Source organism: Polyodon spathula, chromosome 39, assembly GCF_017654505.1.
Source record: "Polyodon spathula isolate WHYD16114869_AA chromosome 39, ASM1765450v1, whole genome shotgun sequence".
NCBI lineage: Eukaryota > Metazoa > Chordata > Actinopteri > Acipenseriformes > Polyodontidae > Polyodon > Polyodon spathula.
This window is the reverse complement of record NC_054572.1, coordinates 1,361,382-1,388,580: the sequence shown is the minus strand read 5'-3', so window position 1 is coordinate 1,388,580 and position 27,199 is coordinate 1,361,382. Positions and strand designations below refer to the sequence as shown.

Below are 27,199 nucleotides of genomic sequence, written 5' to 3'. Positions count from 1 at the left end.
AGGGAAGATCTCAATTCCAGTACTTTTATTTTTACAAATCTATTGTACATTATTGTAAAACAGAAGCCCCTTAAATGCATCCCACAACACTCTCCAGCTTCACTGCCACTATTAACTCGGGTCAAACCGAGTAGCCTTTTATACGTTTTGTCCAAGATTACAATGTATGAAACATGTGGAGCGATTTTACATACAGTAAATGTGCAAATAGAATAGAGAGCTGAACTTCTCTATTCCTACTGTAGCATGGAATTCAAAACCAGAAAACCAAATCGGACATGCAATGCAACTTGTACCAAGACGCCACTCTTGTGTTGCTTGAAAGCAGGAACTGAAACCGATCTGCACCCCAAGCAACTTGGATTGGCAAGATTTTGCATAGCAATACTAGATCAGATAAATTTACAGTATATACTGTACTATAGCACCCTGCACATACAGCATCCCATGTTGAAAAACCTCAGACAGTAAAATGTAATCATGTAACGCCCATTGCATACAAAAAAAAAAAAGTTTCAACTGGAAGTTTTTTTTAAGACAGTGAATTTCAGTTTTTTAGTATTTCTAATTTCACCCCTAATGAGTGTTTAATACCTATGGATGACCACTGGATAATGTTAACACACTGGCAAGTGAAAAAGAAAGGCTGGCTTTCTCATAAAGTGAACCATGCACAGAAGCCTAAACTAAGGAAGAATGTGGATAACATGCTTCCAGGAATTACACTTTAACACTTAACAGGACACCACAACTTTAACAGCAGTAGCTTACTCAATGTATTTCTATTTGCAAAAACTGTCTGGCTGAAACTAAAAAGTGTTGCGGACTAGCCTGGAGCCGGTGACTGGAATGCCAGGGTCACTCAGCTTTGACAGCCTGGCTGCAAGTGAGAAAGTGCAGGAGGAATGGGGAAACATTTCCAGCATTTCTTACACTGCTGACTCACACTGGCAAGGGTTAAGTCCGGATGCTCCCAGCTGTCAGCAGAGCCTGCTGCTAGGTCAAAGCCAGTGCATAGCACATATACCAAGGTCAAGAAGACAGAGCTATCAAGGATGCGACACAGCCACAACAACATGCTCTTCCAGGGAAGCAAGCCAGCGGGATGGGAATGCACAGTGCAGAGACATACTTGGGATTTTATCTGGGCACCAGCAGGCTGGCAGAAGCAGACCTGAAGAAAGACACAGCACTGTATCAAAACCGGTGAAGAAGGGAATTGCATTTACCTAGCTGTCAAACCGACTCACCACGCTCGAGCGACAGCCTAAAAGCAGTCTTTAAATACAGACTTAAACACCTCGCCCAAGTCAGGCACTGCATCTCTAGGGATGAAATACGTACTGCAAAAAGGAGAGACTCACAGACCAGGCATATCTCCCAATGTTAGAAACGGGGTAGATGCATTGTCCTTTCCTACTCCTGTACAACTAGGTGTGTTGAACAAAGTGCTCTCTGATTCTGGCAGGGTGTGTACATGAAGATGCCATCATAACAGACTGCTGCACTGCAGGTTCTGTTGATTGTGGGCTGGCACTGTGACGTCCTGCCAACACTCTCCTTCAAGTGCCCCTGAGCCTTGTAGTCTCAGCAGACGCCCTTGCTGACTGAGCGAGTCCTGTCCCCTCAGACAGGATCTCCCGTCGAGGGGCAGTGTCATCGGCACCAAGAGGCTTGTCATTAATGTCCTTCAGCCTAGTATGGGTAGTCAAACAGCCTGAGGAGTACCTGTAGTATACTGTATGTATGCCACAGTCATGCAAGCAAATGCTAATGATATTGTTCAGTGAATGCAAGCCACCTTTCCTTCTGGGCCAGAACTCAGTCAGTGTCACAGCATGGTGCTAGAAGGTACTGGAGGTCCTGCCTTTGAACAACTAAGCTTCAAGGTCACCTTTCATAGAACACCAGGGCTGTTAACTCCAGTGTCCAGGCTGAAAAAAAAAAAAAAAAGAATACTGGGTTCTTTAACCCCTGTTAACAGATGCAGGACATAAGAACATAAGAAATTCAAGAATGAGAAAAGGCCGTTCAGCGCACTTATGCTCGCTCGCTTTGGTGCCAGCGTGGTCCGATAGCACCAAAAAAAAATAAAAAACCCAACCAGGTTAGTAGGTGAAATGAAACCTCTGGGAATCCATGGCTAGACGGACCGCCCTTCCTCCAAAAAGGTCTTATTGTGGTCACAAAGCAGGTTACACAATATTATTCATGACAGCATCCAGTCTTTCTTTGAAGGATCCAACATCCATGCAAATGTTCTGAATATCTTCAATTAAATAAACAGGACTTTACTGGGGAAGGCCTGACTTTTTTTTTATTTATTATTATTATAGCAGCTGGTTTGTTATTGAGATTAAATATACATGAATGCACAGAATTCAATATTTTCAAACTACAGTATGTGCATGAGCAAGATTCATCAATCCGGATTCATTTTCAGAAGCACAACCACCAACCAAACAGTCCAAACACAGTACAGCCCTGCAAAGAAATTGCTGGATTAAGGGATCAGAAGGCCTATCCCTAAGAACGTTGTTTTGCTGTCTCATACTTAAAAGACTACTGAGATAGTCAAACTCGCTATAATTAACACAATCGGTGCTTGAACATCTGTTGTTTACATGGGCCCGGGCAGTGGGCATGCCAGGCACAGCATGGAGGCTGTGTTTACTAGTTCCTGCCTATGAGACAGCAGATGAGCTCCAGGCAGAGGTACAGCCTGTAGGCCGCTGCTCAGACACCCCTCCTCTAATTGTAGCTGACAGCTGTCTGCAGGGAACGCTGTCTAGTCTCAGGTTTAGCGTCCCGACTGAGATGAAAAAGCAGCGGGAAGCTGCGGGACAAGGAGGCAAAACCTGATGCAAGAGCTGAATTATTTAAAGCAACGTCAATTATTTAAAGCGGTACAACCACAATGCTTTTTTAAGGCATTTCTGATAAGGTGTGTATTTAAGGTTTTATCAGCCGTACCATTTTGACTCATCATTATGCAGCTGTCATTTACAATTTTAATGTCTATGTGTCTTGTTATAGCCTCAGAACCAGGTCACCCTAACATTTCTCACACGGGTGCCATGCAAAACCATGCACCTCATCCCAGCACAGGTATACGGATTCATCTGACTGGTATTTTCACTAACTCACATGACCTGAAAAACAGGAACATGAAACTGAAACCCCAAATGCATCAATCAGCTGAAATAGTAAAACACTGCTTTCTTAAACATTCTAAACTTTAGCCCTTAAACTTTTAAGTGTAATTTCCCCCCTGGTCCCAATCTGGGAAGTCTTTGCAGAAAATAAAGACTCCAGTATTCCTGTGTCAGTTCAGAGTACAGCTATTCATTACAATAAAGCTGTACTGCTGAAACAAACAAGGTCATTCAGATAAACAATCTAAGTGGAAGAAGACTATGCTTTAATATAAACTGGCCAGTTCAACAGTTTCTCCTGTCATCACAAAGAGCAATACCTGGTCTGGTGTGTTTTTATTCTCTCCCAGGTCATGTGCTGCTCACATCCAGCCTCATCTAGAGAGGTCTTCATAAAAAACCTCTCCCGCACAGCTTATCTGCTTTCTTTATCATCTTGTTTAAAGAGCAGCAAAGCCTCACCCTGACAGGAAAGCCTCTCTGTTGCTCTCCAGCTCTCTCTTGGCGACTGTTCTTCCTGGGCAGGCAAGAGATCCTTCTCGAGTAAACAACCGGAAGAAGCTTCATTCTCATCCCGTAATTATGCTGAATTAAGCCACTGGGCCTGCAGCAGATCCTTTGAAAGAACTCTTAATCTAGTGTGAGTAAATTCCTTGGGAGAGGAGTATTAGCATTAAAGTGTATTAGACACCCAAGGCAGATCTGTACTGAGACAGGGTGTTTAAAATGTACTTTTCCATAGTGGGCTAATATGTGACCCTAATATGTGACCCGGTCCACCAGAGAGGCAGAGAAATGCACTACTGATGGACTACTGACGTTGACCGCACGGCCTTATGGATTGCCTCGAATGAACCCCCCCCCACCTTAGACAGGAGGGAGTGAGGGTGGGGGAGTGGAGGGGTGGGTGGGGGGAAGGTATGTCAGACTCCTCAGCAGTATGAAATTTTGAGCTCCTGTTCTGGGACATAACACCCTGTACTGTATATTGTGGCTTCTACCGCTAACGGCTGAGGACTAAAAGAAAGTACCCCATAAACGCTGCTTGATATCAGACTTGCTTTAGTCCCTGTCCTTTGGTGTCTGAGGAAGCCTAGCTATTAAATCAAGTGTTTGGATCACACCTTGGTCAATATTTTTAACATTGTCCATCTTCAAGATGATCATGACTTGGAAGGCAAAAGTCTGACTGGCCGGAGGAAATTAATTTAATAAATCCCAAACACAGAGCCGAGGCGAGTCCCTTACTTGAACTGGTGGTCCTTGGTGCTGCGCGTCTTGGTGAGGAAACGCTCGGCCAGCTTCTCCAGGTTGCGAGAGTAGTCCATCTCAATCTCAGCCTTCTTTCTGAAGAAGTCCTGCAGGTCCTGTAGCAGCTGCACCCGGAGCTCGCACTGCTGGTCCAGGCATTTTAACTGCTCCAGCAGCTGGGCACGGATCTCTGGCAAGGAGGGAAAGAGAGAGGAGATAAAAACACTGTATACTCTATGGAATCTGCATGAACCAATACAAGACGGTTCAAAAGTAGTTTAATTCCAGCTCCCTCCAATCAGCTCTACAGCTGCATTGCACAGGGATGGAAACTCTTATTGCATAGCATGTTCACTCATTTCAGGTTTTACAACAAGCTCGATTAGCCACAGTGTATAGGTAAAAAGCTTACTTACTTACTAAGTTCATAGTAAAACCAGGAATGGGTCAAGATCCCATGCAATGGGAGTCGCAGAAGGGTATTTGAGGCACATTAGCTGGGGAGGGGTGTAGGGAAGCTCACACTGCTGTATCCTGATGTAAACTGCTCAATGAATTTATCTGAAAGACTAGTCTGCAGTGCTGCAGTGAAAGATATAAAACACAGTTTAATCCTGAGCACACAACTCTAGCCCTACTGTAGGTTAACAAGAGGCGGTGAGCAGCTGCAGTCGCCTCATAGACGAGGGCTGCACAGAGAAGACGGCTGGGTGGCTTTTTACACCAGACTCCATCCTCAAACCTAACAAGCCCACGTCCACAAACAAATGCTTTGGAGTTTGCAGGGAAGATCACATCAGAGTCTCACCTGTATTATTACACTGTCATATTCAAGTGAAACATCCAACAAGCAAGTCTTTAATACAGCAGCTACAGGAGATCGTTAATAACCAACCCTCGTATTAATAATTACACTGCAGTCTCCAAACAGTTACTTGGTAATTACAATGGTGTATGTGCATTAGAACAGAAATCCTTCAACGGCCGCCTTCTGGGCTTTTGGCTGACAATACAAACACAGGTAGACGCTGCTGCGCGAGTAGTAAATGCCTTCCTATTTTTATCTCTTCACTAACAAAAGCAGACAGGATGGATTTCAATCGTGTCAAGCACTCCCAGTCGACAGAGCTCAAGGTCTACAAAGCTCTGTGTGTGTGTGTGTGTGTGTGTGTACTGTAAGTCATGTATTGCAAGGTCCTGAAGGTTCACTACCTGTAATGGTTGTAATGGCTGGTGACGGTATTATGAAAGACCGGTTTATCAAATAAAAGGATCCTGTTGTATCCTAAATGAACCTCTTAGTTTGTTTATCTAGGGTTGGTCCATTTCTATACATCGCGTTTGCTGATATTTCACTTGGTAAGTTATCCCATACCTTATTCCACAAACCGTCCGCCTTTCCCCATGATGAAGGTTCAACTCTATTTCAGCCTCATTCACTGTGGGGTTTTTTTCTATCCCACTTTGTTATTCCCGATATGCAGTGCTTTACATTCCTAATATTACAGTCCATTTGCCACAAACAAGCCCAGTTTCAGAACAAGTCCAAATCCTAGCTAGTTTAATGAAGTCTACAGGTTTAACACACTTTCAGTACGGTACATTTCCAACAGCATTCTTAACCCTTTTCAGCCCTTCTTTCATGTTTAGCTGATCTCCAGTACTGATCGCAAAGATTTTACCCCAAAAAGCTGTAAATACCTTTGCATTGCCATTTATATAGAAACTGGATGTCCGCAGCCCTCATGATTTCTCACAGTCCACTGGGGTCCTGCCGTTCTTTCTGCTAGTTACGCAAGCTGAAAGAGTGCCTCTAATCAACAGCGTACAAGACAAAGCTGTCTGTGCACTGCGCTGTACTAAATACAGAACTCCATCGTCTCACACTGTCGTTTTCATTTATTTTCACCGCCAAGTTTCAAGCTGACATCATTACAAACCTTACTTCCTCAAGGCAGATTCTGCTGCTCTGTAAGACACCGAAACTTCCTGAACTCTCCTTCACCAGTTTCACAGCTGTGTCTTTGCATTAAAATGTGTTTTTTTTTTGTGCTAGAAATTCCCCTACTATCCCTTTACAGCATAACAAGTGGGTTCTAGGAAGACCAAAGGCCTTGTTAGTCTAGGTCAGGCTTCTCCTATGCTAGAACACAATCCATGCCAGTAAAACCAAAGTTGCTGCTTTCCAGCTAAAGCAGCTGCATTTCCTCTCCTGTAGAGCTTAGCATTATGTTAAAAGTGAACATCTGTTTATTTAGCTCTCACTGATCGTGCTTTACTTAAAATCGTTTGGATATATGTGAAAAGAGCTATTAAATGATATATTGCCGTGTGGATCACACTCCTGTTGACGGTTACTTCATCCGATTGAAATAGATGAACTTTCCTTATGTTTCATGCTCACTGGTTCCTATAGCACTGCCCCACTTTGGTTAATAATAATAATAATAATAATAATAATAATAATAATAATAATAATAATAATAATAATACTTTAAAAGCTGCTTTCTTTTGTCCTCATTCATTTTCTGCCGTTCCTCTAAGGCCTACTGGCCAAGTGGTGGTCCAGACAGCTTGCCAACAGTAGCAATATAGGAGGTTGTGTGGGCCAGTGTTAAAGAGAAAAGGCTTGTAAACAGCAGATCCCCAGTTCAAATCCTGGCTCAGCCACCGGCTCACTGTGTGACCCTGAGCAAGTCATGAACCTCCTTGCGCTGCGTCTTTCGGAGACATTGTAAGTGATCTCTGCAGCTGATGCGTAGCTCACACATCTAGTCTCTGTAAGTCACCTTGGATAAAGGGGTCTGCTAAATAAACACATAATAAAATAATAATAACAGAAAATCTGTATCCCTTGAGCAATCCCGGATTGGTCACTTTGACGCATTCAATGCTGAATTTATTACTTTTTAATTAATGCCTCACAGCTATGATTTTAATCAACTGCAACAGCAATGGATGAACATAAGACTAACACCAGGAGGCCATTCTATGAAGCCCATTTCATCCCCTCAACAACATGACTAGGTAGCCCATTCCATCCCCTCACCACTCTCTGTGAAGCACTGCTCAGGGTTAACTATGTCAACTCCTTTCAAAGACTTAAAAGATGCAAGAGTATGGTAATGGACTCAACTCCGACTAGCGCAATACAGTATGTGAAAACACACTGGTGGGTTTCAGCAATGAATGAAACCAGCAGTCTATAATAAATACTTTATATGTATTTCCAGCAATGCAAAATACCTTTTGCAGCAACACTTAGCTTTGGTAACACATGCAGGTGACATACTCTCCTTACCTTCTGAAAACCAAGAGACTAAAAAAAAACAACGTCATTCTAAATTTTGGTAACCTCAGCTGGTGACGTCACATCCACACAGCCTCTGCTCAGCTTAAGTTTTTTGTTATAAATAGAGCGCAAACATGTCTTTAACATCTGCTTAATTATAGGAACTTGGAAAAGAGTCAGAAGATCTATATTTCAAAACTCTCAATCTGGTGACTAATGCTGAAATAAAGCTGAAATACAGCCCCGACAAAGTTAAAAATACGATCGATAAAGAATGTGTGACAGCAGCAGGGGCATGACTGATAAACACAGTATGAAATGGAGAGTCCACGCATGCTGTCTGGCAATACAGACCATGCTGTACTTGTAATATTCAATTAAACTGATCACTGATGAAGGTCCAGTTATTGATTACACCAACCACACTTCTAAAAGTTTACCATAGCATACCGTATAGCGTAAGGCACAGTTAAGCTTTGTAACAGATAGGTATGGAAAAGCACATTAAAAACATGGCAAATCATGACAAATGCAAGCACAGTAACCATGGGAAAAACATCAGAAAACTGAGGACTGTGCTCCTCAGAATGATTCCTGAAATACAGCCTGAATCCTGTAAACCAAAACTGCTCCAGTAACCCCTACGCTTGCCTTACAAACCACACTATGGGCAAGCAAACAAAAATTGGCGTGAAAATGGTACCAGTATGATTATGCCGAACGTGGGAACAGTTTTCTTAGCTTTCATTAGCACATTAAATCCTTGGCTGGTACAACTAACTTCCATAATTTCTGTATAAATGTTGTCGACATGTTCACAGGATACAAATGCAACAATATTAGACTATCAAGAATCCATATATTGTGTTTGTCACACGGGCAGTGACTGGCAAAGATGTCTGTTCATCTGCTACTGTATAGTGCAGTCACTTCAATAGACAGGACATTTTAAATATACTGTACTGCATTGCACCATGGTTCATATCTTACTGGATTAAACACATTGCAGCCCTGTGACTTCATGATTTATTTCTTTTATTGTGCACAGTACAACAGAGCTGACTGCAGCAGTATTTTGTGCATTATAAATGAATCAGCCACAGAAAATTTGGCGTCTTTTGCACTTCTGAGCTTAGCTCATCGCTTCTGCATCATCCAGGACCCCAGAATTTGTTTAAAGATCTGTACTGTTTTCCGGTATACAAACACTCACAATCTCTTTAGACACTGTCTGGAAAGGACAGTGCAATGTGGGTCTTGGGTCACCCCCTTTAAATATGTTAGTGTCGACAGGAAGCAGGACACAGCATAGCAGAGAGGCTAGCATGTGTTTCCAAGGAAACAAATACAAAAACCCAGAGCAGGAAACCCATAGTTAATAACAGAGGAGGTGGGGGAGGGGATATTTTCTTTAAAAACACACTTTCACAGCTGACAGGCTTGTTAAAGAATAGAGAGACACCTTATTTTAACCCATGTGCTGCACCGTCGCTACGGGTCACAGAGACAGTGTCGTCTTTCTCGGAGAATGTCACAAGACTATTCAGTTTAAAATCTCATTCAGAGGAGAGGTTCTGGCACTCTGTGGGCATGTGGCATGTAGTTTCCACAGTGCTGCAAGATTCTTACATTTACTTATTTTTACCCAAATGCAAAAAACTTAAACCTGTGTGCTAGTGTTTAATAATAAACCAACACGTGCACGCACACACACACACATCTATGTTAACATGTAAGCCTACAACCACACGCAGGATTACACAGATCCGACAGCCCTTCTGAATCTCGGCAGCTGCCACGTGGTAAATTTCACCCTCATCACACAGATTTCTACCACATCTGTCATTACTGCTGACAGGGGCAGAACCCCGACCGGGGTTCAGCATTTTAATATATCCAAAGCTGAACCTGTGACAAAGGGAATTGTTCAACTGTTTCTCCAACATGCCATTGTCGCCCAAAAATCCGGGATCTGCAGAACTGCGGAGTGGCTCAGTACAAAAGGTGTCGGATTACAAAGACTACAAACGAGCAGCAATTAGCTGAGAATGCAGAGCAGCGCAGCACACATTCAATTACTGTTCTGCGCCAGGGGGGTTTGGAACCTACAACGACAACAAACAATATTTTATTTGTGCAGCAGCTTAGGCAGAAAAGGAGTTGAAAATGTTGACCTCTGGGTTCTGAATCAGCTAGTTGACAAGTTAAGGAAGGCGCTCTTATTGAGGTCTTATTCAGGTGCATTGGTAACTTTCCACCGCCTTTCAAAGACAATAACATTTGCTTTTTTCAATTCAAACTCAACAAAAATAAAAGACAATTGTCAGGATTTTCCTGGGGGAAGGCTACTGTTCTTTCTTGCGTCATTTGTAAAAATATCCCCATTCATCTTGGTCAAGAGGAAACCAGGCCCCTTTCTCTGGGGCTGAGGGGAGACAGACACAGGAAAGGCAAAGGATCTGCTCCCTTCCAGAAGAGGGCTTTGGAGCGCAGACGGGCACCTCAGTAGCAGCAGGGCTCCTGCCTTGCACGCTGTCTGACCCAGGCACTTTGAAACCTCAAGAAGCAAGTCTCTTGCGTTTGAGGGTTTGCTTTGAAACGGTACACTACTGTGGCTGGCCTTGTGCTTTAGATTCCTGGACAGGGAGGATTTCATTAAAACAAAAATCTGAGTCATATTGTGCCTCTTCATCAAGATTTGACTGAAACAAATGCACACTGTGTACAAAATTGGAATACACATTGGAATCAAAGGGAAGCTATTCCCCCTTAAAAGGAAGGTTAATTTTAACAACGTTTGTCCCAATCTGTCCCAATTGGGAGTTACTGGCAGCATATAAAAACAAAATATCTAGGAGACAAATGAGATAAAACAAGTGACACTCGAAAAATACTAGAACTGATACAGTATCACTGAAGCCTTCCCCTCCTCCATTGTGAAAACAGTTTCCATGGAAACTGCGTGTGAAAGCCGCGGAAGTGATTCTGTCCTCCTCCTTCCCAACTAATCACTCCAATTACTGATAGGATGCAATATCATTTACAGTGCCAACGATGGAAAGAATCCAGATTTGCCCCAGGGAAAAACAGCACAGCACACCACTGTAAGCTTGCTCGCTCTTGCTCCACGTGTTTTCCCCCAGCACTGAAGACATACCCTATTTCTCGGTTTCTGCAGTCAAACAGAAAGTTGCATTTCCACAATCTGAAAGCAGACGATTTTAAGCACAAGAAACTGGAACGATAACCAAAATCCAAAATAATATCTAAGCTGCTCACACTGTCCAGCTACAGTATGTCAATTCTGTAGCCGGACAGCGCTGTGAGCACATATAATACATATTTATAATATGTATTCTTCGTCTCTCTATAGTAAAACAAAGGGTGGATAAATTACAATGCTTCCCCATTGTTCAATGCAAGAAGACTTTGCTGAGCTTGTAGTTCCATAGACTAAACAGTAAACTAATCTGTAAAGCTGGCAGATATAAAATTCAGGGAAGGACACTGCATAAAACTTTACCAAAGGCTGATGTGATGAAAGCTCGGTTCAAATGAAACGACAAGCAGTTTAGGAAGCTGGGCTGCCCTTGAAGACCCTGAGATAGGGGTGATGCCAGCTGTAAACCAAGATCACGGGGCACAAAAGCTCCCAACAACATCTGCAAGGTATTAGTGACCGTGCTGAAGCTCCACAATGGCCCCAGTTCATGGCAGGATGGGTTGTCGTTGTGTTGTTTTCCCTTCACCCGTTAATCAAACAGCTCTACTGTGGGGAAGGGACACTGCAGGGCTCAATTCCTTCAACAGCCCCGCGGTTTCATTACAGTACAGCTCTGTGAAGGTCAGGAAATGCTCACCCGAGCAGCTGCATTTCATTTCCAGCCCAGTCCAGCCTAAGGGTCATGTATCGGGTTAAGGTCGGAGTAAGAGGGGGATGATCACTTGAAGCTGGAGAAGATGTTCTGAAACTGGTTGGCATTACTTCCTTACCTTATGGGATGACATTATAACTGCACTATTGTTTTTAAAAGATCATTTTAGTCTCTCTCTCTAATATCCAATGTCAATCATCTGCACATGATTTAAAACTTTGCATCTTAAATTATAAACTGACATTAAAAAAATAAAGAATAAAAAGGCATCTATATAAATCTAAAAATCTCAAAAATGAGGTACTGATTGAAAAGGAGTACTGTGCAGAAATGTCTGTCCGATCTCATTTTATCCGAGTCTCGTCTTGGGAGGTAGCATCAGCAGTCTCTCATACAGATAGCTAAAGCTCTGACACGTGCGCCACATTACCGCAGACGGATTGGGGGTTTTGTGTCAATTAGCAATTTGCAGTACGGGAAGCCATGACTAATGGAAATGCTAACAAAGGTACTGGGGGCAATTTATCAAGGCAATTCAATTTGTTTGCTTTGTTTGGTCAAGAGAATAAGTGTTAATTATGGCTAGTGGAGAGCCTGTATGGCTCTGTGTGTGCGTGGATAGTTTAATGCTAGTGCTAGAGATGGAGATCAAAGGCTATTCAGTAGACCAGTGATTCTCAAATCCTTTTCTATCTGGGAAGTGACACAACTCTCCAGGAAATATTTACCGCAATGCACAGTGGCCAGTACATACTGGGGTCTCTCTGAGCAGGAAAAATACAAAAGAACCGAGTCGATCTGCTTGTGATTGTTTCACAGCTCGTCTGAAACCTTTCTGAGACTCCAGGGTAGTCTGAGAACCAGTAGACTATGCTGGGGCCAGTGCAGCACCTGTGATAGCCTGTGATCTAACCTTATCTCAGAAGCTAGGCAGGGCTACTGGTCCAGTACACAGCTATGACCAAAATGTGTGCATTACCTACAATCTTTAAATTGAGAGAATAAAAAATCTATATGAACATAACTTGGATATTTTATTTAACATCATGCAAATCAAGGAAACTACAAAATCATATCACAAAAGTCTACTGGAAGCCATAACAGTAGTACAGTACTTCAAGTTAGATTGTGTCAGTCAATTTGTCAGTTTTTCGTTAAGTATATGGGAAAACAACAAAGCGGTAATTCAATATGTTAACGTAACATTATTCTGCAGGTTTCATTTGACTTCATGAAGCAAAATGAGTTCATTCTATAGGGTGATGCAACACTTTTGGCCACAGCTGTAGAGAACTTTAATGACTGTGAATGTTTTTCAAAGCAGTCATTGAACCAGGACCTGTTTGTAGATTTTAAAAGATCACACTCTATATTTGGCTATCTTACTGCAATAAAATTATTGTGCAACACCAAAGGGCGAGGTAAGCGAGATCACTACACACTACACTGTGGTGCCCTTACTTTTTAATTGTGTGTGTTGTCTCCCCATGACAAATATTCCCAATGGAGTCGCATAATGTATGCCATTGGTAGATAAATGGTGGTTTGGAACATTGTGTAAAGTGATTAATGGTATTGTCATTGGTAATGAATGAATGGTGTTTTATTTCATGGGAATGCCACTTACCCCGACTCAGTGGTTACCATTACAATATGTCTAAGAGTCAGCAGGGCGAGGGTTAAATGACACGACTCTGGCAACCTCAAATTATTTCCTGTGCCTGGGCTCTCGCAAGGGGGGCATCCCAACAAAAGCAGAGAGGCTCTATTGTCACGGTCATCTAAGAAACCGGATCTGTCTCGCCTGTCTTTTCTTTCTTTCCTGGCTAACAGGATTGGCACGGCATTCAAAAGCGCAGCCCTCCATTTTGTTTTGTTTCTAATCCTGCAGAAAAAAAAAAAAAAAACTGACTGATAACCTTACTTTTACTTGAAAAACAAATGGATGTTTTAATTATGTAACACACACAGACAGACGTGCAATAATATTCTGGTTGATAAAAGCCTTTGAGAGCCAGGGTTCATTGGAACACATCACAGCATCATCTGGTATTGTGCCGTTTATGTCCATGTGTACTGTATACAGTGTCCTTTTAAATTTGATATACAACTTCTGCTTAATAGTTATTTGGGACTATACACATACTCTTCGTTTTCTCCAATTACAACATAGCCTGCACATCATATGCAATCCAGACAATGGTTTCTTGAATCAGCGACAGCACTGTAATGCAGTACTCTGTGCATCTCAATTGGACGTGCTTTGGCCGATTAAGAATGCTTTGGGGGTCAATAAGACACACCCTTCCATCTGACATAAACCGGTTCACTGTTCAGGAATTTAAAATAACCCGTCCTATTCAAACTCTGACACAAGTCTAGTGAGTTGAAGGCGGCCTGTAGCGTTAGCTGGTCCTGTCGCTGGAAGTCAACAGAAGCCCCTGTCTCTTCATATTGCTCCCCAGGGAGACCCTCTAATGGGTTTAGTAACATCCCCGAGCCATGGCATTCCTAAACCATCAAGGGGCTTTCACTCCTTCAGAATCAAATCAATTAGTAGAGCTCGCTCTGTACCTTTAAGAGACTAACCCCCCCCCCCCCCCCCCTACGCTCCAGCAGTAAATGATTGCTTTCTGATTGGTCTTATACACACACACAGAGAGAGAGAGAGAGAGAGAGAGAGAGAGAGAAAGAGAGAGAGAGAGAGAGAAAAAGAGAACAGTAGCTATATTTCTGAGAAAAAGAGAGAGTTGTTCCAGTGGAACTAGCGTGTCTCATCCACTGCTTTCCAGTGGTCTTGGAAAAATATAGGAACACTTGTGACCCTTTTGATTTTTTGGTGACTTTTCAGTGTACTTTACTATTGCTTTTCAACATTATAGCCTTCATCTCTTCAGCTCAGTACAGGCATGGCACACCGATGCAATCTGGTGATCCAGAACAGTGGAGGCAGTGACATGACATGATCTATGCAATGCCATCACAGCCAACAACCCTGTGTCAGCAATAAACGCCGCTGTGACTAATGGGCCAAATTGTATTGATTTACAAAATGCAAATGTAATACATTTAGTGCTGTGAAAGGGAATTACAATTTTAGCATTGATGAGACAAAGTGAAACGAGGGCGAGCACATTAAATAAACAAATTGGCCCATTGCTTTGGAGAGATTTACAGCCTGACTAGTTTTAGAAGCAAACGACTATCCTAACAGATTAATGCTCTGCCTTGTGGCTTGCAGACGGTCAACTCAGCCCTATTAAAGTAGCATACTGTCTTTGTGCCACATGGAAGCTCATCAAGGTTTTGTGATACTCAAGCCCCCCTACATGCTCAGGGGACGGGAAGGTAGTCATTACTCCACAGCTATCAAACCCTGAGCCTCTTACAGGAGGGGCTGGCTGTAGACTTTCATCAAGTCAATGAAAGCTTCTCAAAGAGTTCTTTAAAAAGAAGGTTTGAATATTTTCTCCTGTTTCAAAACTAGCCTTAGGAGAGCGTTTCAAACACACACACAGTAAAAATAAATAACAGTACTGGAATAGGTTTCATGAGCAGAGTCTAGAGGTTGACACACGGGAGCAGAATTTGAGGGACATACCTCAGGAACTGTAATAATATACAAACAACACAAAAGCACCATTTAGGGACCTTCAAACCCAATTTCTGAATGCCACCGCAGTCAACGTTTGTACACGAAAGCACCACATTAATAGGTGCCATCTGTGAAACATTACGCCTCTCTTACTTCAGCTTCCAGGGTTGAAATGAAAACTCGCTAGGAATGCACTCACCCCAAGAGGTACGCCATCTGTTCAGACATGTGAGTATACAGAAAAACTGCTATTCCCACATGTCGAGTGAGAGGCCGGGGGTGTTACGAGTGGGAGAAAAAACAAAAAAACTAAATAAACACAGCACACGATTACATTCCACAGAGAGGTTCTGCTCTGTTTTCCAGGTCTCATTCACTGTGACTGGTTAAATCCACCACACTGTATTTTCACTTCCTGTGCAACAGGGATTCAAACCCCACCAGGTGGGATCCTATTACCTGTGGCACAGGAAGTGGATCTCTACAGCAGTGTTGCTGCATGATAAACAGGCTTTAAAAAAGGCAGAGCACTGCAAGTAATAACAGGGAAGAAAATACCATTTAAAATGTCGTATTCTATGTACTGTAAGGAACGAAGAATACTACAGAAATGCAAGCCTGTTTTTACAACAGCAGCTGCCACAGGGACAGTAATTGCTGTTCCAGAGCTGTTAGATCCAGCTGTATGAAAGAGATACATAAACAAGTTACACATTCTTGTCTCTATAAAAATTGCACAGATTATTATTATTATTTTTTTAAAACAGCTGATCGAAATTAAATCTGTCATTTCTATTAGTCATAACGCAAGGAAAGGAACAAAATTGTCACTGTACCCGATCTTTTGTGAGCAATACATTTCACAAGCCTGCTTGCATCCCTGCGATTGCAAAAAGCCTTTTTATTTTAGCATCACAATAAATCTGTATTTCTTAAACAAAGGGTAACATTTCACTTGTTAATGTTACAAAATCGTACAAGTCACCAAACTCCAAACCACAAGCCGAATGTGTTGCTTCATCGTGGTTTGACTTTTTCCACAGGAGCGTGAGTGTGTGTTCACTGATTTACTGAACAATCACTGTCAAAACACTGCTTGTTCAGATGCTGCTAATCTTTCCTTTACAAGCAAGAGGAATACAGGAAGTGGCTCCATTTACCCAAGACTCAAGAAGTCATGTGTGCGCATTAGTCCTGTGATCAAGCTAAGTAGCAAAAAAGAAGCCTGTGTTTCCAACAATGAACTATAAAAAAATAACACATTTATTTCTTCCAAGAGACGCTTTTTTCAAAAGGACTGTGGAAATTAGAATGCTGCGGATAGGAAACGGACAGTACAAAGACGTCAACTGTGTAGGTCTTAGCCCTTAGCTTGTGAAAAAGCAGTAAATCTTTTTTTACTGGAATAAATAAATACAGGTGCAATCCGTCACAAAGGTGGAGAGTTTGACTGGACACTGAGGGTTGAGAGGGGGCTTTCTTGTACCCTTCCTGACGGTGATTATATATCTGCTAGGTGACTACAAGGAGGAAGCACCTAGCAGACAAACTCAAGAATCTGGGGGGGGGAATCGCTTCAACAGCATGGCATCTTCCACATTCAAAAAAACAAAACTATATGTATATGCATGAAGTAACCTTCACATGCATTAACCTGTACAAATCTGCACATGTATTTCACAATGGAGAGTCTTTCCAGACTTTGAATCTGCCTTGTGAGCACATGCAAATCTCAGGTTTCCTTGGTCAAGATTCAGTATGAAAGGCAACAGCTGAATTTCATTAAAAACTGAAGTGTTTCGGTTTAAAAAAAAAAAAAAAAAAAAAACAGAAAGAGCGAGGGCAGCTGCCGAAAGACGTGCAAATCAGATTTTTACAGCAACAGGCATTGACCAAAACGCTGCTGCCGTTTTCTTTATGTATTTATCGAGTTTTCAACACAGAATCTATGACTGCTTGTCTGTGCACAGCATTCCTGCTTCGTCCCCTGGGATGCCCTTGCAAACGAGACAGATCATTCCAATTGGGAATTATCCTGGAGCCAAAAGTGTAATGCGGACAAATATATCTAACTTCACAAGTCAGATCTGACCTCCAGCAACGGAAAACAGCAAGCGACAGATCAAGTCCTTCCAGACAGTGTAATGTTATGCATACACTTTTACTGCTAATATCTACTGTGTTATCTATATAGATAGGCTACTGGAGGTGTACGTTTTGTAACAGATTAACAGGTATAATCTGTTGTGTTTGCATAGATTGTACAGTGCCACGATAGAAAATATCCCTGGATTAAGGTTTACATTACATTAATGACGGAACCGATTCGCACTCACACTAGCCCTGCAGAACTTTTTAACTTTGTATTATTATTTGTTGCAGTCACACACCACTGTCTCTCCTGAAAGACGGAGCACAAGGAGGTTAAGTGACTTGCTCAGGGTCACACAGCGAGTCAGTGGCTGAGCTGGGATTTGAACCGGAGACCATACAGCCTTCTCCTGAATGATTTACACTTAGCACAGCAGGAATAAATCACACCAGAGTCTGTAGGGTTACCAATAGGACATGTTCATGTACTGTAGCTACAAGGGAGGAACAATCAATTGAACATCTGGATCCTGATCATGAAGAACATACTTAATAGAAGATCTGAAACCCACCACTGCATCTTTAAAGCCCTACTGTACACTTCACTCTTTTTAATAAAACAGTACTATAAAAACCAAAAGAACACTTCATTTATTTCATCATAAACCATGGTTAATTCTGTCCAATTCCAAACTTGGATCAAAATATGTGAAAGCGATTGGATGTCGTCATGGCGATACCCAACAGACCTTGACTCTGGAAATGCGGACCCCTGATAAAAGATCTGAACTTGAGTAAATAAACCCGGAGTGCATGCCTTGGTGCTGTGAAACCGTTCTCTTATCTCGCGATAACATTCCCTGCAAAAATACAGATACAGTTAACCTGAGCTGCAACTCAGACAAGGCTGCGATCCTATTCATAACAGATACAGGTTTTGTCAGCCTTTCCACTCTCCCCCTTCTCTCTACTGTCCCTGTGAAGCTTATAAGATCTGCATGACAAAGTGGTGCCACATCTGTCCTGCATTGTGCTCGAAGTTTCTACATGTTACCACGTTTGATAGTGTTCACTTTAAAACAAGCGATAGGGAGTTACAGTAAATCACGTTACAAAACTACGATGTTACCTAGCCAGTTAAAAAGACTGAAAAGTTAGGTAAAGGTTTCGTGACATTAAACGGTGTGATTGTTCCTTGTGATGCCCTTGAGAACAAAAGAATGCCTGGTGTACCGCAGGCTGCTTAAAGCTGTGGGCAGGACCCATACAGTTCGGATTCGGCTTGGTGCTGAATGTATAAAACGTGTGTCGATCAAACCCCTTACAAAGTCGAATGAGGATCGACCTCCTTCAAGCCTCACCACGCAGCTCCGAGTCTCTAAACAGGGACGGATCTTTTTCTCATTGATCCGAGCCGTGTGTCTCTCTGCGTACCGATCACAGATTAAACAACATGAACTCCTCTTTGACGACTTTGACGAGCTGCAGAAAACCTAAGCTCGAGTTGCACAAGCAAGGACTCTCTTTGCTGAAAGAATGATACAGTAGAGACCAGTTGTCAAAAACAAAACCATGCCAATAGACAATGAGCTGTTTGGTGAACTCCATACACAGAAGAGGATCGTCCCTGGCCGTTCAAAGCAGTGCTTTATTGCCGCACAGCTTCTGAAATAGAAGACGAAAAGGGGGTAGTCTTTTTGAAACTCTCGGAAATACCAATGGGAGCCCTTACTCCCAATTCCTAGGGGACCGTGTTCGACCCATTTAAAAAAAAAGCAACACCTGCAGCCAAACTGTTTCACAATGTTTTATAACAAGTGTTTTACTTCCTTTGTAACTTAGGCACCTGTACAGAAAGCTGTGATGCACACTGGAAGATGTAGGGCCGTTACAACCGAGACACCACAAAACATTTTTGTCAGTTCACGACATACTCCCATGCAGTCACACAAACAGACAATATGCTGTGGGTTAGATGCAACTCGGTTATATTTTAGTCTATACAGCATCTGAATCATCACTTCCCCCGTTGCTTGACATAAATGGCACCACCGTTTCTTGTCACTAGAAGCTACAAAGCTTTCTTGAGCAAAGGTTCAGTGCAGAAACACAATCTGTAGAAACAAAAGCCTTTTAAAAGACACATAAAAACAATGTAAAAGGCAAATAAACAGAACACGGTATCGGTAAGAGCATAAAATACTTTTCTATTGTTTTTATTTTCTTACACACTCTTCTTTTGTGACACTGTCAAACTGGAGCAAAAGCTGTATGATGCAACACAATAGCAAAAGACGTTAGCTTAGAAAGCATCCCAGAGACTAGCAGCGAGTGCTCAGCCTAGTCAGCACTGTGCGCTGTATTTCATTACGGAAATCCAGGTCATTTGCCTGCCTACTGTCTCCAGCGCTTCACATGTGCTTAGGATCTTTTTTCTGCTGACTCTCAATGAATCAGTGTGTTGGAATCGGAGCCAGATTCTCTAATCAGACAGTTTGGGGATGGCCGGGGACAGTAATCCCAGAGCTGGATCCAGCACAACCTGAACAGAGCTACTGCACCAGGGCTTGATCAGGAGACCAGAGAACACACACACACACACACACACACACTGCTGTTAAAAGTGATCTTCCAGAGTCCCAATCCTCAACAGCAAGCAGAACAAACAGTAGCTCCCTTCAGCGACGTCGGAGAAGACCGACTAAGCATGCAGGCAGGAAACTTTCTTTTAACCCACTTTACAGCCATTTACAGCTCGCTGCTCCTGCTCTTCTATTCTGCGTGGTTCTGTCCTTTGCATCACGTGATTTATTTGTAAAAAGTTTTGTATCGTTTACACTGTGAACATTCAGCATTAGCTCATACAGAGATCTATACGGTAACACGTAGCCACATAGTGTCAGATATCCTGTCACCCTGCCAAGCAAAAACAAAATAAAACAGAATAAATATTGCGGTAAGGCACTGTGCTACCTAATTATTTCTATCCTGGAAGTTGCAATTTTAGGCAGGACGCACATAGATTTATAGTTAAGCCATCTCGTTTCAAAAACCCAGCTGTTTAAAAACTAAAACACTGCTGTAGTTGTCTGCTCAGATCAGGGTTTGCGCTCAGTACTGTCAATGCTAGGCTAACCCTGGTGATTTGCTGCAGTTGTGTCTCCAAAAAAAAACCTCCATCCCCACTGAATTGTTCCAGGAATACCACAGATATTACACGCTGGGAATTTGGAAATTAGCTCAATAGAAAAACTGGGGCTCGGCAGAACATGTGGGATTGATACAGCAATGGAATCTGTGATGCTAGGATTAACTCAGCTTTCACATCTGGAAATGAAAGCTGCTTTGCCTATGACCCAATAGTATGCTCAGGCCTTTCTCTTCCAGAGAATCATGTACCTTTATAATGCAGCCAGCTCTCTACACTGTCTCAGAGGCTCTGGCCAAGTCTTCAGTGAACCACCATTAATACAAGTATCAAAAGCTGAGGCTTTAGCAATTAGGAATTAGCTCTCAATAGATAGAGTGTGTCAGAGTGGCTGTAATGCGCAGCATTCCATTTGTGTTTCCACTTTTCACCCACATTAAGAGAAAGGCTATCATAGGATTACTAATTAAATAAATGTCAGTGTCTTCCACTGATCAATACATTATAAAAAGAAATATTAGTATATTAGATTGGAGCAAAACCGGTAGCAGATGTTCAATTATATTTCACATCAGCTTAAAGCTCAGCGCTATTTTAGTATGTAAATCATGCTCACACATTCTTTAAACCAGTGCAGCCCCCGGAACCATAAGGCACCAACATGTTTTATGTTAATCTCACTGCAGCAGTAACCCATGCTTCATATATATACACACACACACACTGTTCCCCCTCGTGTTGTATCAATCTTTGATTGCATATAGCACATTCAGCAGTAATATAGTTGAAGGAGCAATTGATTTGTTTTGAGGCTGCATAGCGAACTTGATCACAGATGTTGCAAAGCTGCTTTTACGTCTGCACAAACAACACAGTAAATCAGGAGGTGATTGGAATTCTATGTGGAGGAAACGGCAGGTGCTTTAATCCAGCAAGGTGAAAGGAAAACAAGCCTTGCTGGGTAGTCCGCTATGCGAGACTAGGGTCTACAGATCACCGGAGCAATCAATTGATCTATGAATGTTTAACTCAAGCAAAATAAAAGACATAGTGACCAATAATTGATTCATTAACTGATCGTTGCATCTCTAGAAAACTGTCACTCAACTGCAAACACAAATTTAAATCCTTCATTGTTTTGACATTGAAAGACACGAAAACGAAATTCCTGTCAGCATTAACCGGAAACCACATTCTCCTAACAATGTAACATCCTGGCGTGACAAGGCTACGCCCAGTTTATTATAACAAGTACCAGACTGGGATGGCATCTTAGAGAGTGCTACAACTCATCCTGTAAGAGGAAGTCATTTCCACTGAGCCTCACAGACACAGTCAGTCACAAGAACATCTTCAAGGTAAGAGTGGAGGCACCAGACAAGACAGCTCTGTGTGTGCAGGCTGTGTCAGCCCTCTCCACATGCAGCGCGGTGCACCCCACAACACAGACCTCCACCCACAACTTTTCATTGTTTATTCTAATTCACAGAAGGAGACTCCTTGCTGATGCATTTATCAATTCTAGACTTCTACATGAGCCAGACTGCCCTATACAGCACCCACCAAAACGGATCCACAGAAAAAGAGCTGAATCAGAAGGCAGAATTCTAAGCATTTAGTGACAGTGGCCCTCACTCCCCTCCTCCTCCCCCTTCGAAACACCATCACTCACTAACTACTACCAGGGCTAGTGTGTGTGAAAATGATTGAGAGGAAACCCCAGCCAGTAACGACAAACCAGAGGCCTCCCTGTCCAGATCGGAATGATGCTAACAGCACGGGCGCAGCATCCCAGGGTGAAACAGACTTCCTTCACAGAGAGAGAGTCTGCTACTGCGCCCCCCACCTGCAACAATCACTTCATGGGCTTCATGAGACAAACACTTCAACCAGCCTTTCCCATTGTCTTCAACGGAACATCAAGAATTTGTTAATACCATTTGTTGTAGTATTACTACATTTAAAAAGCACTGAACAGATTCCATTTGTCCATGCCTTCTCTCGTACGGTTTTTAATGCTGACCATGCCAAAAAATATGATCTTTGTTTTGCCTTCCCCCTGCATAAAGTTCACCATTTTATTGCCAGCAAGACTCTGGGTTAGCCTTTCAACGAATGGCTGCAAGTCCATACAAATTCCAACAGAACAGCTGCTATTTCAATTGGCATTCATGCTGGTCATGGAAAACAACTGAATTATTATAATTATTTGGATCCTTTTCCACCACACTGTATGGCACTGTTCACAACAAGCCTACAGTACCCCATGCTGTATATCGTTTTTTTCTGGTATGGAAAAAAAAAAAAAGCAGATAGCAATGTCAATATGAATCATTTCTCCCTCGCGTGAGGCTAGGAATTGATGATCGTAGTTGCCAGACTAGGCAAGATCATTTATTTGTGGTCCTGTCAACCACAGACCATACAAGCAAATGGGTTTGATAAATAATTTCCAAGCTAGGTCATCCACTACCTTCCAACATATGAACTCTGCTTCTCGATCTATACCAACCACGGCAGTCTGGATTCCTTGACGTAGACATTAGAATGATAGCACTGCATGATGGCAAGTGATTAGAACGAGTTCAATGCCTTCAGCACAGCAATGTGTACAGATTCATTATGCAACACAAGATGACATCACAGCAATGGAATACCGCTGTGCATTTCCAAAGCGTTTTCTAACAACTGACTAAAAAACAAAAAGGTATTCTACGCCAACAGGGCAAACATAGAACTACAAATCTTGCTTTATATAGTCACTTGTGAGAAAAGCACATTGATCCACCAGCATTGTGTTCTTTGTCTCTCTCTGCTCACTTTTATAGTATTCCAGTCTGAATGGTCCTATCCGGAACACTCCCTGTTCCTCTTCCTATTCCTCTTTGTGCATCATGTTTCTGAAATGCATTGTCAAAAAAAAAAAAAAAAAAAAACTGGGAGTGCATCATTGCTTTGTCATTAAATGGATATGACAATTTACACACCATCCCTTAGGGTAATTGTGGTTGAATTCAAACTGAACCAAATCATTGTGGATTACCTTGAAAACTACAACACCACCTCGTTTCCAGGAGCACGTCAATCCACGCTGATCCGGGTTCGTTCTCCCTGAACCCCATTGATAGTCTACCTGAGTGAAAAGACTCTGTTTCCACGCAGTGCAAGTTTGGCGGTTGTTGGCAGTTCTTTTTCAGCAAGCCTTGCAGCTAAGGTTGAATTCATCTGTTTATAAAACCAAAAGGATGGGCATCGTTGCTTTGCTTCGGATAATCCTAACAATTCTTTGGATCTTACGAGAGAACGATACGAGAATATTAAAGCACTGAGAAACCTGCTCACCCCAGGATGTGGACTTAATGTTTATACCCACTTGTCACTTGATTTGTCAGTGTTGGGACGTACTTCCACCCATCCTGCTTTGGCACGCTGAAAACGGGTGAGAAAACAAAAACAAAAAATCAGGTGCAGCTTGGACTGGAATCCAGTGGGGGTCAGCTAAATTACCATGGAAACGCAGCAACTGGGGCAGCAGGGTTTTCAACTCGGGTTGAATGTTTTGCATGGAAACGAGGTACACTACTCTCCGGCTTGTATTTGAATCCAAAAATCAAACTCTTTTCTGAGCTTAAAGTCTGCCAACAGCTTGTCTGAAGGCACAGACGACACAGAATGATTTGCACCTGCGAGAAGCCAAGGCTGAACGGTAGCCAGCTCAAAACATTTGGCTTTTTCCATTGCAGAGAAATCCCTGGATGGATCAAGGCAGTCAAATAAATAACCAAGACAATACAGTAATCTGGTCTACCACCGCAGGGCTTCATCCTAGTCCTCTACCCTAACCACTAGACCACCGTGCACAGCGTTAGATTCAAGCTTCTCACTGGATTACTGTGCAAACTCAAGTTTTATTCCATGGCAATGTATTCGATCAAAACCAATATATATATATATATAAGTACAATAGACTGCTGCACAAAGAGATTATTCCCTCTGCGCTTTGACAAAGAGAATGCTAAACTACTGGAACTTAAAATGCTAAGCCTGCTGGTGCTGACTTCAAAAGTGGGGGCATTTATACCGCAAAAACTAGAGATCGTCTTTCAAAGCTTAAATGACAAACCTCATTTACTCTACATAAAAAGCATTTGCCATCAAATGCTCAGTTAGAAACACAGAGTTATTTTCTTCGCTTTCTTTAGATGGGGTCTAAAAAGGGACGGGGAGGGTTTAAAATTTCTGGACACACAAAAAAAAAAAATCACTTGTCATGAGTAGCCAACCTGACAACAGCACTCCACGAAGCACGGACACTGTGCTGTACCTTATGCTGGTTTTCAGTGCCATCATTCTATAAACTAGCACTATGAAGACGGGTGAGCCCCAGCCCCCAAACTCTCCAGCATGCATCAAGCCAGCGCTGTCGTGTGCAATGCTTCAAAGCTCTCATTAGTAAATGTGTCAGTGTTCTGATTCACGGCTGAGCTCCTACGATGCACTGCAGAAGATTTACAGCACATCTCAGGCTGGATTAGTGAACTGCAATTATGTTGTGTCTACTGTAAATAAGCTGTTGCAAATAGAGGATTTAAAGTGTTCAGGGGGGTGCGGTACTGCTGTTTATCTACTCTACCGCACCGTCTGGAACACACAGAGTTCCAAGTGCCTTGCACCACTTGCAACTACTGTAGATCCTTAAGAAATGCAATCTACATTCGAATGGAGATACATGAGCAAGTCACGGTGACAGGTGAACCCTCACACTGTACAACAATTTAAGACTATGGTCTTGTTTAACCATGATAAAAGGGGGCAGGCTCAGGTGTAACAAATGAAGCTGGAATGGAGTGTAAGTGCAATGCACTGGGGGTCCACTACACTGTAATCGATTAGACATTCTTTAGAGGTCCACGAGGACAAGCTATTCAGGGCTGCCTCACCTGTCCTTGATACTGCATTACCACCCCCTTCAGTACATAGGTATATTAGTACATTCCTGGATATACAATACAATAGATCAAAAAAAAAAAAAGGTTTTCATTGTAAAATTTGAAAAACTAAAAAATATAAAAAGCTAGTCCAGTCCAGGTGCTGACAGGGAGTTCAAGAGATTTAGAGACTGTAGTGGCCACTGGGTCAAGATAAACAGAAAAACAGTGTTTGACTTGAAAGACATGTTTACAAACCCATCTTGAGAGTCTGTTCTGGGCTTTCAGGAACACACTGCTTTGGGAATCAAGACTACTTTCTCAGTGGACTAAACAACAGCACAAAAAAGCGAAACACAGTGATGATGGTGAAACAGGTTTTAAGACACAGTACTGGGGGCTGTAGATGTCAATTACAGGTACTGGGTGGTTGAAAAACCTTGGTGTCAAGTTTAAATGCATTGCAGGGACTGACTTCATCAACACAAATACATCTTAAGCAGTTAAAGTTACATCACTGAATGTTTTTTTTTTTTTCCTACAAATTACGTCTCCCTGTCATCCTGCCAAACGAATTCCCACTGCTTCAAGATGACCGCTGGAAAAAGGACGAGCTTAACTCAACCTTCAATCCTGGCTAATTAGAAACAGCTCAACAGACAGAGACAGAGAGAGAGAGACACAGACATTGCTTCAAGATGACCGCTGGAAAAAGGACGCGCTAAACTCAACCTTCAACCCTGGCTAATAAGAAACAGCTCAACAGGAGAGACAGACAGAGAGAGACACAGAGCGAGAGACACAGACAGACAGAGCGAGAGAGACAGACAACCAGAAACAGAGAGAGAGAGAGAGAGAGAGAGAGAGAGAGAGAGAGAGAGAGAGAGAGAGAGAGGCACAGACAGAGAGAGACTCGATGTAAACCAACAGAGTTCTGCTTTAACCATCAATTGTGAGATTAATGCCTGGGTGACACGATAGAGCGTATTAATGACAGACACAGAGCCACAAAGAAATAGAGTGCACAGCATGTATTAGCAAGCCATTAGCAAACCCTGCCTCTTCACATCTCCAGGTTACCCTGAAACTGTTTACTTCCTCCTCATATTTCCTTCAGTATAGATGAAGCCTGACCTATTCCACCTGACCGAGAACACAGCACACCACTACCGGTTATCAGTACTGTACTCGTAATCACCACTCTGGTGAAGGAATGGAGATGCAGTCAGCAACCAGCTTCCTATTCGAATATCAGATGGGTAATAAATCAACAGTAAACGATGCAGAGAACAAAGCCTCCCACTCTACTAGTCACAATCAAGAACCAAACAATTGCAGACTCTTTACGAAAACCTTAAAACTCAACTGAGAACATGCACGTGACAGTAATATAATAGATACCTGTGTGAGGTTTTAAACAGGGCACCAGGGCGACTCATCAAGCAAGGCTCTTAATAAAAGCCATGCCGATCAATACTCAATGAAGGGATTCAATATTGCATCTCGTTGAAGCAGGAATTCGCAGGATGTTTGCTTACTTGCTCAGTACCAGTTTGCCTCAATATCTATGATTGAGTGTTTGATAAAAAGGGCTTTTCTTGCCAGTCCTGCAAGTGGTCAAAGTCGTTCCCTAAAATTAAGCCCTGACATACAAACAGGATTTGCAGCAGATCCTGTCATATTTCAATAACTGTGTTTTTGTGGTCATTATAGATTTTTGCAGACACCCTCTGAGCTCCAGGTTGCCAAGGGAACAGGCTACCAGGTCAGGCAGGAATTTGGAGCACGACAAGATCTTCAGCGGCACACCTCCTACAGCCCTCAGGAGGAGAAACGGACAAGGCCATTTAGATCAGCGTTAAAT

General features: G+C 42.5%; 1 protein-coding gene across 5 annotated transcripts in view; it reads right to left on the bottom strand.

Moving 5' to 3' along the window:
• Nucleotides 1-27,199, bottom strand: part of LOC121304647 (SLIT-ROBO Rho GTPase-activating protein 2-like) — a 75,741-nt gene that overhangs the window by 34,166 nt on the left and 14,376 nt on the right. For 4 of the 5 annotated variants that reach the window (XM_041235908.1, XM_041235910.1, XM_041235912.1 and 1 more), the window contains exon 3: nucleotides 4,404-4,596. In XM_041235908.1, the coding sequence (XP_041091842.1) occupies nucleotides 4,404-4,596 (193 nt within the window). Of the gene's footprint in view, nucleotides 1-4,403; nucleotides 4,597-6,107; nucleotides 6,126-27,199 lie in introns of those variants that run through there. The other variant, XM_041235911.1, reaches the window with a different exon arrangement.